Source organism: Vigna angularis, chromosome 2, assembly GCF_016808095.1.
Source record: "Vigna angularis cultivar LongXiaoDou No.4 chromosome 2, ASM1680809v1, whole genome shotgun sequence".
Lineage (NCBI taxonomy): Eukaryota > Viridiplantae > Streptophyta > Magnoliopsida > Fabales > Fabaceae > Vigna > Vigna angularis.
This window is the reverse complement of record NC_068971.1, coordinates 52,018,266-52,032,088: the sequence shown is the minus strand read 5'-3', so window position 1 is coordinate 52,032,088 and position 13,823 is coordinate 52,018,266. Positions and strand designations below refer to the sequence as shown.

The following is a 13,823-nucleotide window of genomic DNA, read 5'->3' as shown; positions in this document are numbered from 1 at the left end:
CCTAACGGTCATACAAAAGAAGAAAACAACAGATGACCGAACGGTTATCACACAAAAAAATTAACTACTGACCGAACGGCTCTACTGTTCGGTCTTAACTTCTACCTCGACCAAATTTTCGTCTTCCAGCGCCTCTTCCAGCAAAGCTTCTCCTTCTGCTCACATTCACACGAATGATCATTGCAACAAAAGGACAACCACCGAACGTACAAAACAGACAAGACAAGAAATAGGGTAAGCTTATGTAATTGAATTCAATTATCAACATATATCTCACTCAATCAATTTAAACAAGATAACTCATTAACTCTTTCATGCAAAGCCTAATACTAGACTCTGACTGTCTGGACTGTATGAATTCTGTGTAGCTACGACGTTCGTGCACCCGGGTGATGTAGTAACTGGGATACCCTCAACAGCTGCCACCCGAGGTTAGTCCGTTCCGTCCAAATCAACCATAAGGACGAGGACCTCCTGTCATTCCCACACATGACTTACCCTTCTCTACGTGAGAAACGGGTAATCACGGAATATTAGGATGAACCGCCAGCTTAGCGTGCCCACATTCATACTTTACCATTCCAATACCAAATCATGAGATATTCCTCCCCGGAACACTCTTCCATAACCAAAGTCATTTCATCCATATTGTATTCTATCATCTTTCATTATTAAAACCTCAACTGAACCAATTTGAATAATGATCCCTTAGGATACCAAATACCGCACGTTAGATTTTAATCCAGAACAAGACTGAACACTTGGAGTGAGACCGAGATGTCTCCAACTCAAACATAATCAAATTGAGAGAGTTACTCACTAGTTGTGAAAAGGACCGAATATAATAATACTTCTCAGAGACTAATATAATCGAATGTTGTTTACCAAGTGAGCCAATTTAATGAACTGACTCTTGAGAGTTCAAACCGAACACCGCAAAGCCTAGGCCGAGTACTAGGACTCTAGGCCGAAACCAATTGAGACAGGTACTGTAGGACACCAAATAATAGTACTTGACGGAATCATATGAAGAAATCGATCGCCAATAAATACTTAGCTTCTTAATGAGCTAAACCTCAAGGAAACCGAATGTCAGTTGAAGACTGAGCACTGTAGAGAGCGAACTCTATGGAGTTTGGACGAACGCTCTTATTATAAAGATAGATTACGGAAACGAGAACAAGCGCCTGGTGTAAGACCGAGCACTTACTTAATACGAGCGCTTGGTGTAAGACCGAGCACTACTTAGTACGAGCGCTTGGTGTAAGACCGAGCACTACTTAGTACGAGCGCTTGGTGTAAGACCGAGCACTACTTAGTACGAGCGCTTGGTGTAAGACCGAGCACTACTAAACTTATAGAAGAAAGGTTTGATAAATATAATAAGATACCATTTAAATAGTGTTCACGAACGAACGAAATATACAAATACATATAAATATACTTAAGTTTACCATCAAACACCAAGTAACGAATATCCTTGGTTGAACGCTTATATACAGATATTACAGAACGAAAACGCTCGGTCCTCAACTGGAATTCTTTCCAAATGAAAGAATCCAGTTCCAACCGAGTCCACAGGAAAACCCAACGGTCAAAGATCTTCAGTGACGAACATCAATTTTCACATAAAACTCTAGACTTAGAATTCATAATCTTATCAATACATTTCTCAACATCTATCTTCATACATTCATACATCCATATCATAGTAAATATTCACACTTCATACAGTCAAAACATATCAACAATCATACTTCATATTCATTCAGAAATCAACGAACGTACATCCATTCAAAACAAGAATCTTAATCAAATTATATAAGCTTCCCTTACCTCTAAGCGTGACCGAACGTTCAAAGTTCAGAATACGAGTTCACCTTTACCAGAGACCTTAGCGTTCTACAGTCACGCCTTAAGAAACTAAACAAAACATAAATCCAGAAACTCTCAGAACAAGATGATTAACTCATGTAACCCATAAACTAGGTTTGCATGTACCAGGAAACCAACCGGCTGAATGAAGAGAGAACTTACCAACTTAGAACCCGGAACTGATCGGTTCAAACGAACGTCCTCGACGCCGGAAATGCTCAGGTGTGGTCTGTTTGGTGATCGGAAGAAGAAAAAAGTGGGATTTTGTAGAGAGAAGTAAGAGCTTTTTAGAGAGAAGGAGGAAAAAAATGGAGTTTCAGAAGATTGAAGAAGATGGTTGCATGCAGAGAGTGGCGTGAATTTTGAAAAACTAAGTTTTACTTCTACCCTCCAAAACCGAACGACCACTCGACTGCTCACACCTGTCTTCCACTTTTTGATTTTCAGCTCCCCTTGCTCAACGTTTGTCTTCCACTCAAATGGAGTTTTTAGTGTGTTTTTAATGGTTCTGACACACTTCATTCTATTTTCAGACATTTAGGGAAAGAAATTAGTATTGGATAATATATAATGTGGTAAATATTGATAATAATAAGTAATTGTGTAGAAAAAAGTTCATGGATTATTATTGTAAAACAATTTCTTAGAAGATAATATTTTTAATATAATAATGACATTAAAATTAGAATGTATGACTTTTCTATACCATCAAAACCTCTATTACTATATGATGTCAGTGATCTTAAAAGAAAAGAAACAATAAATCAATTAATAAAATCATACTAATAAGCAACGACATTAAATATTTGGTAGATAAAAGACGTTAAATATTGCAATTAGAAATATAAATAATTAGTTACCATTGTTAGAACACTTTGGTTGAATATTATGGGTATAGTATAACATCCACTTTACCAGCTCACATAAAACAACATATAGATAAAACAAAACATATTATATATATAATATTAATATGATTATCTAAAATAAATAAATAATGATAATAATAAATAATTATATATAACAATTAAGAATAATTTAGAGTTTTTGAAAAATTTTATATCAAATAATTCCTAATTCAAATAAAAACTATTTTGCAATATCAACATCTTCTATCAAATATGTATCAACATCTACCGTTTATCTTCTTACATTGATAAATGATTTTTATAAAAGAAATAAACAAAATATAAGAAAGATAAAATAAATGATGCAAGTGTGCAAAAGAATCATAAAACAATTAAATCGTATCAAATATAAACTAAACCTAAATTAAAAATAATTAATTATATAAATATAGATAAATAATTGATACTAGACTCAATTATTCAGTTACATTTTCTTGACCAAAACTAATTGAAAGTACATATGTGATGGTTTACCAAAAAAAAGAAACTAATGAAATAAATTACAAAAATGTTTCAAAAGTGAATCTTCAACACTCGATTATTTATTTAATCAAACAAACAAGAAAAAATTCTTTAAAATAATCATACAAATGTCAGTTAGATTGGTCTCCACTTCTATATTCTCTTGCTCCAAATTGAAAGTATAATAACAATTTTACCAATTTAGCAAAAACAAACATCCCTCTCCAAGCTATTATGAATTATTTTTTAGGATCCTAAATATCTTTCCACCAGCGATATAGTTACTTGTTTGTTGTTTTTAGGAAACAAAAAGTCACTTAACATATCTAAGCATTTATAATTTTAAAAAATAATATATAAAGAAACGTATAACATAAAAAATTAATTATATATCTATTATAACTCAGTTGAAAAAGAAATTATACTTTGTTTTTCAACATGTGAAAAACTGAGAGAGAAATAACTGTTGGATTCATCTTAAACACACACTTAATTATTCAATTCAGCAATAATAATAATAATATTGAGAAAAAATGGAATGTTAATAAAAGAGGAAAAAGAAAATCTAACGGGCAAAACTGAAGAATAAAACAAAAATTAAGAAAACTAGACGTTAGGGGAAAGATTATTAGCACAAAAATAATGCAATGCAAAATTGTGGGGCAAATTAGAAGTGGGACCCACTCAAGAAAGGCTCATAAGCTTTAACAATGATATATTAGGGCAGAAGAGTCCACAAGAATCAACGTGTCTAAACCTCAACGTTACTGGAAGAAAAAGGAGGTTCCATTTTTTCTCACCACATGCAATTCAGAAATTATATTTATTCGACCGTTTAATCGCTGATTCACATTAATTTGTGAAGCAACACGCTTTGGATTTTTCACTCTCTGAATGTAGTTATAGAAATAGAAAAAGGAAGAGAAGAGGCGTAGATTTTTTTTTTGGTTGAGTGAGTGCTTTGTTTTTCGTTATGGGTGAACCGTCGGCATGTCTCGTTCGATCCTTCTCCAGTCCCGCCGACACTCGTTACGAGGTGAGTTTTTGTTTCGCAAAATAAGCTTTCGTATGTTTCTGTTTTGTTTTTTTGGTGTGGCTGTTGTTGTTGATAAATGGTGGTGTGGTATGTTTGGTTTTGGTTTTCGTTGTTGAGAGGTTGGAGTGTCTGTAACTGCTTTTTCGTTTCGATTTTGGATTTTAGCATTGCGTTTTCTGGTGCAATTTAACTGTGTTGTTGAAGCGTTTGTATAATTGCACAATACACTGAACTCCGGAACTTATCGCATTCTCAAAAAAAATTTCATTCCAATAATCAGTTTATGGCTTCCTTTGCTGAAGTTTTAAAAATTTCTATCATTCAGTCTCACGTTGTTTTTGTCGAGGAAAGGAACCACCCATGGGTTTCGATGTCAATGGTAATAAATTCACCAATGCTGTTGTTCTGTTCTGGATATAATTTGTATCGATATTACAACAATTTTGCAGTTTCCTGTGGTGTGTTGAGTTTGGTGACTTGTGAAATGTATATTGGTGTTTATTGTTTTGCTTTTTGATTTTAGGGTAACCCTGTCCGTGCGCTTGGAGAATCTATCTCTTTTGGGAGGTTTATGACAGAAAACTTGGATTGGGAGAAATGGTCAACATTCACTCACAATCGCTATGTTGAAGAAGCTGAGAGATATTCTAAGCCGGGTTCTGTGGCAGCGAAGAAAGCCTACTTTGAGGCTCATTACAAGAGAAAGGCTGCGGAGAGAGCAGCTGCATTGGTCCAAGAAGCAAATGCAATTCATCAGGCTAATGGAACTTTTGAGTTGGAAGCTCAGCAAAGAAACTATGCTGATTCATCCTCTGAAACGAGTTCAAATGTGCAAAACGTTGTTGCCGCCAATGAACAGCCGGATGAAGAAACTTTCAATTACCAAGTTGTTGAATGTGCTGACGGGGACCAGAGAGAATGTGATGCCGGACAAAGTGATCTAGATATTTCCAATGTAGAAGGAGTAGTGGACGTGGCACATGCTCTTGTTAATACAAATATTAATTTGGGAAGTTTCACATCCATCGATAATTCGAACCAGTTTGATCATGTTGAAGACAATACAAATACTGGCCCTGTGGAAGAGAAGATGCTTGATCATGTAAATTTATGCTTTCCTTCTTTGTTTAGATTTGATTCCTTTTTGTTTCTTCTTATGAGTAATTTTCTAACTGTGATGTCTGTGCACATTTATCATACTGATGCTGCAGGGCACGGCTGATCCCAATGTATCTACCAAAAAAAGACAAGCAAATTCTTCTCCAGAATTATCTACCAAAACTGTGTCTTCCAAATGTTTTCCTCTTGATGAAAAGAAGGCTGCTGCTGCTTCTGTGTCATCCAGAAGTGGAATAAATAGTGGTCCGAAAGGCAAGAAATCTGTTGGAGACTTAGTTGAGAAGAATAAACTAACTGCGCAGTCAGTCCACTCGTCAATCAATCTTCCATCTCGTACTGGTGAAACACGCAAAAGAACTGCTGCAGCTACACAGTCCAGAAATGGTTTAAACACTTTTTCGACCAATAAGAAGTCTGTTGGAGGCATGGTTGAGAAGAAACGAGTAGGTACACCATTACTTAAAATGTCAATCAATCTCCCATCGGGTGCTGTTATGTCAAGCAACACAGATACTGCAGCTACTAAACCCAGAAATGGAACAAACTTTGTTTCGAAAGTTATGAAATCTATCGGAAATTCAGTGGCAAAGAGACCAACCTCAAGGTCACTCCACATGTCAATCAATCTGCCTTCTGGTGCTGCTGAAACAAGTAAAACAGCTTCAGTGTTTGGCCAGAACATAATTAAAAAAGTTCGTTCTAATTTGCCCAAACATAATCCAGTGGCATTGCGGGCATCGACTGAGGTATTAACTTATCCACCTTTTGCTTGTACCTACATTGGCATCAGTGGTTTTTCAGCGTAAATACACAAAATTTGAAATGGTACTCTGGTTGCTAAAGATTTTTTCCCCTTCTTTAGGCATCTCGTGGTTTGCAAGATCAAGGTTCTGCCAATCTCCTTTCTCAGAGTGGAAGGTATTTTGTCCTCTATGCCTTTTTTTTTTTTAGGTTATGAATGTTCAAATATGTTCCTTGTGAGGAGCTCAACTTTTCTAAGAAGCACTCTTTCACTATTTGAAATTCAAAATCAAAAGTTCAAACATGCATAAAATATTTGGTCTCATTAACGCGGCTTTCTTTGTTTTTGTTCCATAAATGTGCGAACAGCTACCTGAAATCTTCAAGCACCAACAAAAGCAGTCTTCAATCAGCTACTATATCTTTGCCTTTTAAATTCAGAAGTGAAGAAAGAGCAGTTAAACGCAGAGAGGCAAGTTATTTTCCTCGTCTCTCACATTAATTGCGAAATTTATGGAAGAGCTATAGGTCTTATTGGCTTTCACATTTTCTTATTTCAGTTCTTGCAGAGGATTGATGAAACTAAATCCAAGGAAGAAGAGAAAATGAAGTTGCAAAGGACTCTCAAGGTGAATAATTTTATAATAATAATGGTTCTATCTTTGCACATGATATTAAGAGTCAAGACGTGGTTTCGTAATTCGTTTTCAACTGCTCTTTATTACTTAGTAAAAAGGTTATTCAACATCTTTAATTTGGATGCAGGGTAAAACAGTACTTGGTCACAAGAAGCTAGGGCAGAACTCCAAACTAAATGAGGACAAGGTTGGCGGATCGCATTCACCAAGTACTCATATTAGAAAGGTATATTTGCTTATTACTTCTGATGTTGAAAATAAACATTGTCTAAATGCTAGATGACAGCAGCCATAAATGCCCTTTTGTCGATCCATCTGGATGCTTTTTTTAGTGGCTTAGCCATAAGTCCTTGTTTGTGGCTTTTTGATTTATATTCTAGAGGATGTTGCTTGTCAATCAGTTCTGTTCATCTTGCCAATTCTTTATGACCATCCCACAAAATCTGTCAACCATCAATATCTGTCGGTTCATTCTTCCCTACCTGGAGATGCTTTCAACTTGTGATTTATAATATCGTACTTGCATTTTTTTTATTCTGGGTGATGCGTTCAACTTGTAACTTGTAATATATAATAATTTTATTTACTTATTCTTTTCAGACCTCACCTACACTGTCCCGGTCACCAAAACTTGTGAGGAAAGCAAGTTCTAGTTCTAGCACAGTCCAGGACAAAAGCTTAGGAAATTCATCGAAGCCGCCTATCAGCACAAATAATTCCAAACGTAATACTGAAAAGATTAACCGAACTACAAGACCAGTAAATTCACTATCTTGTACCACAAGAGAAAATGCTTCACCAAACATTCAACATTAGCAAGAAAAAAGTACTGACGGAGCCTGTGATTTGAAGAAAAATTTGTCAAAGAACTGAAACAAACCACTTGTATTCTTTCAGCCTGATGTTCATATCATTAATCAGTGATTGTAGTTTACTTGTAATTAGGAGAGATCATGTCCCGATGTGTTTTCACATTTCGTTGGAAAATTTTGTAGTTTTTTTTTTTTGTAGTCCACATTAAATTTTGACACTGGAGATAACCAAGTTTGTGAAATTAGGTTTAGGCGATATACACATCAAGGTAAATAATAGCACATGTATTACCTTTAGTTTCATATAACTGTGATTGAGGACATGGACATGTTTTTTCCGTAAACTTGCGTTTGAGGAATTTGAATCCTGTACACAAAAGGTAGTACTTCCACCTAATAAGAAATATTTGTTCAATTTTTCCAAAACAATGGCTTAGAACATATAGTACCCTTGTACTGTTCAAAATTCACTTTAAGCTTCTTTGTCCAACATTGCTTGGTTCTAAAACCATTCTTATAAACCAATCGCTTTAAAGTTGTTCCCGTGATCGATGCGCGCGGCTCCGAATTTTCAGCCAGCCCTGTCATATGATTAAAATAGAAAAGAGTACATCATTAGAAAGGTGAAAGTTCACAAGAGACGAAACTTTCCATGTGAGGTAATCTTTTATTTACATTTTACACTATAATATGCAGTTTAACTACTCTTATGGTTGGTTGAGTCGCCTACATTCTTTTTGACATGATTTTTGTAATAAAAAAAGTAAATTATAATATATTAAATAAATGTAAAAATATGTCAGTATTTAAAAAAAAGAAAGAAACATGGTGACATCTTCTATGAACATTCTTTTAACTACGTTATTGTTAAATTTTATTCAAGACTTACTAAATAGTTTGAGTCCATTTTTTTTTAGTAAAACCCAAATTCATTCATTCAATAATAATGTTTTCAGAGACATTTGTCAAATAATGCGGGTTGACATTTATCTATTTTTACCTTAAGCAAGGATAAAATAAGATGGAAGCAAGCTTATTAAGTAACCTCGATACTTGTCAGCACTCGTTTTTATACATACTGCAATATATCCAAATCCTCTATGATCGGAAAAAGAATACCCCAACCGTTGAGGTTGAAATTCTTCAACAAAGATGTAGTTAGCTACAAGAAACATTAGATTGTCCTTTCATGATTGAATTTTGATTTTTGTTGAAGATGCAGGAAAGGCAAAGCAGCTCATGCTATGAATAGACCTTGATCTATAACCGAGTAATCGGCTGAATCATATAAGTGACTTGGAGCTTCTGCAATAAGCCCTGGATCATAATATTCTGACATTCCTATATTCTGCAGACCGAAGTTCATGTTATAACATTCACCCTGCAGCCACTGGAAATGCAAATCCTCATCCAAAGGTGCAGAAGCTGCCTCACCTCCCAAAAGAAGGTTTCTTTGGTAAATTTCCACATCAGAAATGCAACTGAGGTTATTATATCCATGTGCTTTCAATCCTGAATTTGTAGTTGAAATGGGTTCTAAAGATTGAGCATTCATAGCAAGACTTCCTGGTTGAATTGGAAAGGTGTCAACTGCATTCCCTATTGAATTCACAGAACTGGATCGATCATTCTTGAAATCTGAAAACAAAGGTTTTGCTTCTATACAAGCAGGAACCTCTTCCTCCGTTATAGAGGGAGCTGAACTAATTGAAGCAACTGACTGTGATTGATCAACTTGGATGTGATGCTGCTTACCGTGTAATGGCATCTGATTGAAGCTATCTTCTAAATGAACAAGTGACTTGTGTTCTTCTTTGAGTTGCATGTTTGGAACTTCAGTCCATGAGTACTGTGTTGGCAAGGAGCAATCAAACACTGCATGGTTTCCTTCTGACTGGGCAAAAGGTTGATTGAGGCCAACCCTTGAACTCTCTCTCATATTTGAGTCGGTGACGTTACCAGTCAAGGGCCTTCCTTTTTTTGCTATGGTGAACTGTGAAACACTTCCCTTATCGCCTTCATAATTTTTATTTTCCACGGTAGGAAGATGTAATGATCCATCCGAATAATTGTAGCTGTCAGTTGAAACATCATTTTGTTGCTTGTTTACTGGGTTTTGAAATCCAAAACTTCCCAGATCTTTTGAAGGAAAATCTGAATGCTTCATACCACTCGAGGAAGATCTCCGATCGTTTTCTTTCTGAATCCTAATCAAATAAAGCCGGTATTTCTGCACAAGAAAATTTCTTATCAGGAACCCGAGTTTCAAACTTCAAACTCATGGAACATTACACAAACATACACTTTTTCTATACTATTTGTTTTGTCCTATTGAATTTACGAGATAATCTGCATCCAAGTTGTAATGTTTCTAAGAAACATTTGCACAGGACCTATGTTTGGAGGTAATTACTTACACTCTATTGTATCAAAGTGAAGTTTTGTTATGATTCTAGGTCTACCAAAAAGAATACATGAATGTAATCATGCATAATAAATTTTTCATCTGAATGAAAGACTCTATACATGTTTCTTTCTCAATAATATAGGGGTAACATTGAAGGAGTGAAATTACAGCATCACCTGCAAGTGGCTGGCAACATTCTCTCTAGTCAGCCATGGAACATTCATCAGATCCAATATTTTCTTGGGCCCAACTTCTGCCAAACAGAAATTATTTGTTATAAATTATTTTTTTATGGAAGATATAAGATGACTACATGCACAAAAGATTATAATTGGCAGTCACACTTCAATTCATCAAGGATATGCTAGGTTATGCATATCAGCAAGATTTATAGAAGCCACAGTGACAATTACAAGCAACACTTTTATACAGAACCTCGAGAAGAAACTTACTATCAAATCCAATCTGATTCACAGCTTTAACAAACTTCTGATGAAGATCTACAGACCAGACTACTCTAGCTTTCTTGGCAGATGATGGATCCATACATTCTTTGTCATCGTGTTTGTTATCTGCATCTTTTCTTTTCTTTGTTGAGGTCACATCTTCTACAGCAAACAAGTTCCCCTCATCTGATAGCTCTGATCCATTTCTCATCAAGTGAATGCTCTCAAAACTCTCAAAGCTTTCAAACTCTTTTGCCTCGTGTATCCTTTTTCTAAAGACATGCTGCCATATATTTCGCAGTTCTTTCATCCTTATAGGCTTAAGGAGATAATCACATGCTCCATGTTGAACACCTTTCATGACCCTGCTTGTTTCCCCATCCACAGACATCACTGAACAGCATTGCAAAGTGTGACTTGTCAGAGCGTGGAGTTTCAATCAATGTGATCAAAGGATTACAATGATATCATATAACGAAAAACTTGAATATATTATTGATAGAGAACTGACTAATCACAGGAAGATCCATCTCAAGCCCAACATGCTCAAGAAGTTTAAAACCATCCATGTCAGGCATGTTTACATCGCTAATCACTATATCATATCCATCCTTCCTTTCACGAAGCAAGTTTAGAGCATGCCTTGCTAAACAACATGTAGTCACTGAATCAAATGAAAGAAGAGAATCAGAATAATGTGTTTGCTTTTCAAAATTTGTTACTTCTATAAAATCTCACTGATATGAACAGAAAGGCAAAAGAAAAAGAAAGAGAAACACAGATAGGGGATTGGTAGGCAGTATAGATGGTAACACAACAAAAGCTTTCAAAGTCTCTTGTTATACAAATATTTCTCAGATTACCTATCTGAATGATCAGTGTTGCATGCTGTGTAGACCACAACCTGTTAGACATAAGCTCTTACTACTACCTATGACATTCACACTATCATTAAGAGATGTCTCTTCATATATTATCTGTTCTTGTTGCAATCATAGTCTCACTAATTCGGGTTTTGCTTTACTTGGTGTTTTTATTTGCCTCATGTTACTTCATAAGCACTAAACTCTCTACCTTCCATTTATGAAAAACAATTTTTTAAAACCTACCAAGGACAAATGCTCAATCCAAGAGAGTTTTAGCGATAAACTAAGATCTCACGTATAAAAACCTCACAGAACATGTACAGTTTAATTTATTCAGATTTAATTCAGTTACCAGATATAGTTTAAAAAAAAACTAATCCAACATGATGTACTGCTCGTGCACCAACCATCTTCTCATTAATATTTTGACTTTAGTGCATGTTATCAATGGATGAGACACTGTCGGATTACCAATATGGCATATCATAGCTCCTAAGATACCATAAATAAACAATGCCAGAAGACAGTAAATTTAGATTAGGAAGAATCAAATTCGACAAGAGAACTTCTTTATGCTCCTCTCTAAATGTCTTAATATTAACAGACATGGTAACACAGTAGATAGAATCCGAGCTAATCTACAACATGCCCCCTCTAATAGTAACTTCAAAATCTTAACTTTTCTGCAGTTCAAGTTTTTGCTTCTTGGAAAATGAAAAGGACCATCCTTTAAAGAGTTGAAAGATCAGTTCACCAAGTAAAATCCAAAATCAACCCAAATTTTAAAAAATGAATGCAAAATCATGAGTAATCAACACTATCTATTTGAGTGCCATCATCAGTTTACATGCTTAACAGAAGAAATTCTGTTTCATTTTTTTTTTTTGCCATAAAAAAGCGAGCACATTCCTTACGAACTGATCCATGACAACGTGACATAACCCACCACAGGCTAAAGCTTAAAAAGAAATAAATCAAAACCTGGAAACTTTACATCAATTTTATAGATCTTAAGTACATGAAATTAACTAATAGTGGTAACTTGGCACATAACAAAAGTGGCAGTGTGCAAAAAAGAAAAAGGAACCACTCATGACTAAACAAAACCAACCTTCATAATTGCACTTCTTGAGCATCTTCTCAAGGATCTTGAGCCACGTAGGATCATCATCCACAACGAGAACTCGCAGACCAGCAGGGAAATCACGTCGAGGGGAAGAGAAACACCCATTATCCATTTTTGAGAGAGACAAAGAGTAGGATCAGTGGGTGTGCTGTGAGTTCAAAAAAGGTTGGGTTTGTGTTGTTGGGTTATAACAAGTTAAGAAGAGTTAAAAAAATATCAAAGGAAAGAAAGAAAGAAAGAAAGACAGAGGAAAAGAGAGAAAGAGAGAGAGAGCACCAACGAATATTGGCGCCGCACAGCTAACGGTCCCTGTGGCGTACGTTAGTATATATCCCTTTGGGTTTGGTTGGTTGGTCCTACCTAGCTAGCTGCAACTTCAGTGCTACTTGTTAAACAATGCACAGTAAGTATTATTATTATTGTGGGAAGGAACTAGGAACAGTGGAAGCAGTTTTTTAAGATTAATGCCGAAAGATAAGGGACACGTTGGGTGGCTTTGAGAAATTTAGATATTGAAAATTGAAAAAATGTTTGTGACACTGAAAAAGTGAACTGGGTTGGGTTGTGGTGGGAGGATTGTTGTGTTGGGGGCATCCTAGGGAAAGTTAGTGTGTGAGGGCTGTGGTTGTGAAAATGCAAAAAGGTGTGTACTATTATACCACTGATAGAACATAACCTAGGGAAAACAAACAGTGTTTCTGCTTTATACTTTATACTATACTTCTCCAACCTCTTCTCTGTTTTGTTCTGTTGTCCCTGCACCTGCATCTGCACCACCTGCGTTTCTCGAACCTATTAACTCTTCTCATTATTACTGTTGTTTGTTTTAACTCAACTTTCTTTCAAATGTTGTTTTGTCTTTGGCTTGGAGTGTCACTTACTTGTTTCTCAACTGATATATGTATAGTATATATCCCAGCAGTCATCAAGATTAATCTCTCATAAAAAAAAATTCCGGGTTGTTTTAGATAGTATAGTAAAAAACTACTCATTCACACTTTAATCACTAATCTTTTAAAGTCGTTAGTCTTTTTTTTTTTTTTTTGTGTAATTCTCAAATCGAAGAGCGGTATACTTATCAAATATATTCTGACGCTTAAATCAGTCAAAAGATAAAAGAATCGTTTAATAGCTATTTTGCTTCAATTTTTACTATGCAAAAAAAATGGAAGATTTAGTTACGATTAGAAAGAAACTTTGTATATTTCTCTCCATAGATCCTTTAGTAATACTAAAAAAATTCGGATTCTAGATCCAATTCAAAAAACTTATGTTTCATAATTTTAGAACTCAATTTGTCAAATTTGATTTGATTCTTCTTGTATCCAAATTACAATAATGTATATTATACCGCAAATCATTCATCGAGGGGTATAAAGGAGTCCCT

The 13,823-nt window shown here is 35.2% G+C and overlaps 2 protein-coding genes across 6 annotated transcripts; one reads left to right on the top strand and one right to left on the bottom strand.

The window, feature by feature from the left end:
• The first annotated feature begins 3,987 nt into the window (after positions 1-3,987).
• LOC108329303 (protein WVD2-like 4) lies at positions 3,988-8,017 on the top strand. Its single transcript, XM_017563459.2, has 8 exons — positions 3,988-4,281; positions 4,805-5,383; positions 5,493-6,146; positions 6,263-6,318; positions 6,511-6,613; positions 6,702-6,770; positions 6,907-7,005; positions 7,380-8,017. The coding sequence occupies exons 1-8, from the start codon at positions 4,219-4,221 to the stop codon at positions 7,593-7,595; spliced, it is 1,839 nt and encodes a 612-aa protein (XP_017418948.1). The 5' UTR covers positions 3,988-4,218; the 3' UTR covers positions 7,596-8,017.
• Positions 7,767-13,101, bottom strand: LOC108329304 (two-component response regulator ARR11). 5 transcript variants are annotated; one of them, XR_008246998.1, is made up of 6 exons: positions 12,422-13,100; positions 10,956-11,108; positions 10,451-10,837; positions 10,175-10,251; positions 8,637-9,821; positions 7,767-8,172 (listed from the first exon to the last, which is right to left on the bottom strand). XR_008246998.1 is itself a non-coding variant. In XM_017563463.2 (6 exons), exons 1-6 carry the CDS (start codon positions 12,546-12,548, stop codon positions 8,829-8,831), a joined length of 1,581 nt encoding a protein of 526 aa, XP_017418952.1. In that variant the 5' UTR covers positions 12,549-13,101; the 3' UTR covers positions 8,608-8,828. The 5 variants fall into 5 exon arrangements, 4 of the variants coding, with proteins under 4 accessions (XP_017418952.1, XP_017418950.1, XP_017418951.1 ...); XM_017563463.2 differs by lacking the exon at positions 7,767-8,172 and having other exon boundaries at positions 8,608-9,190; positions 9,347-9,821; positions 12,422-13,101; XM_017563461.2 differs by lacking the exon at positions 7,767-8,172 and having other exon boundaries at positions 8,608-9,821; positions 12,422-12,584; positions 12,713-13,100.
• Between the last annotated feature and the right edge of the window lie 722 nt (positions 13,102-13,823).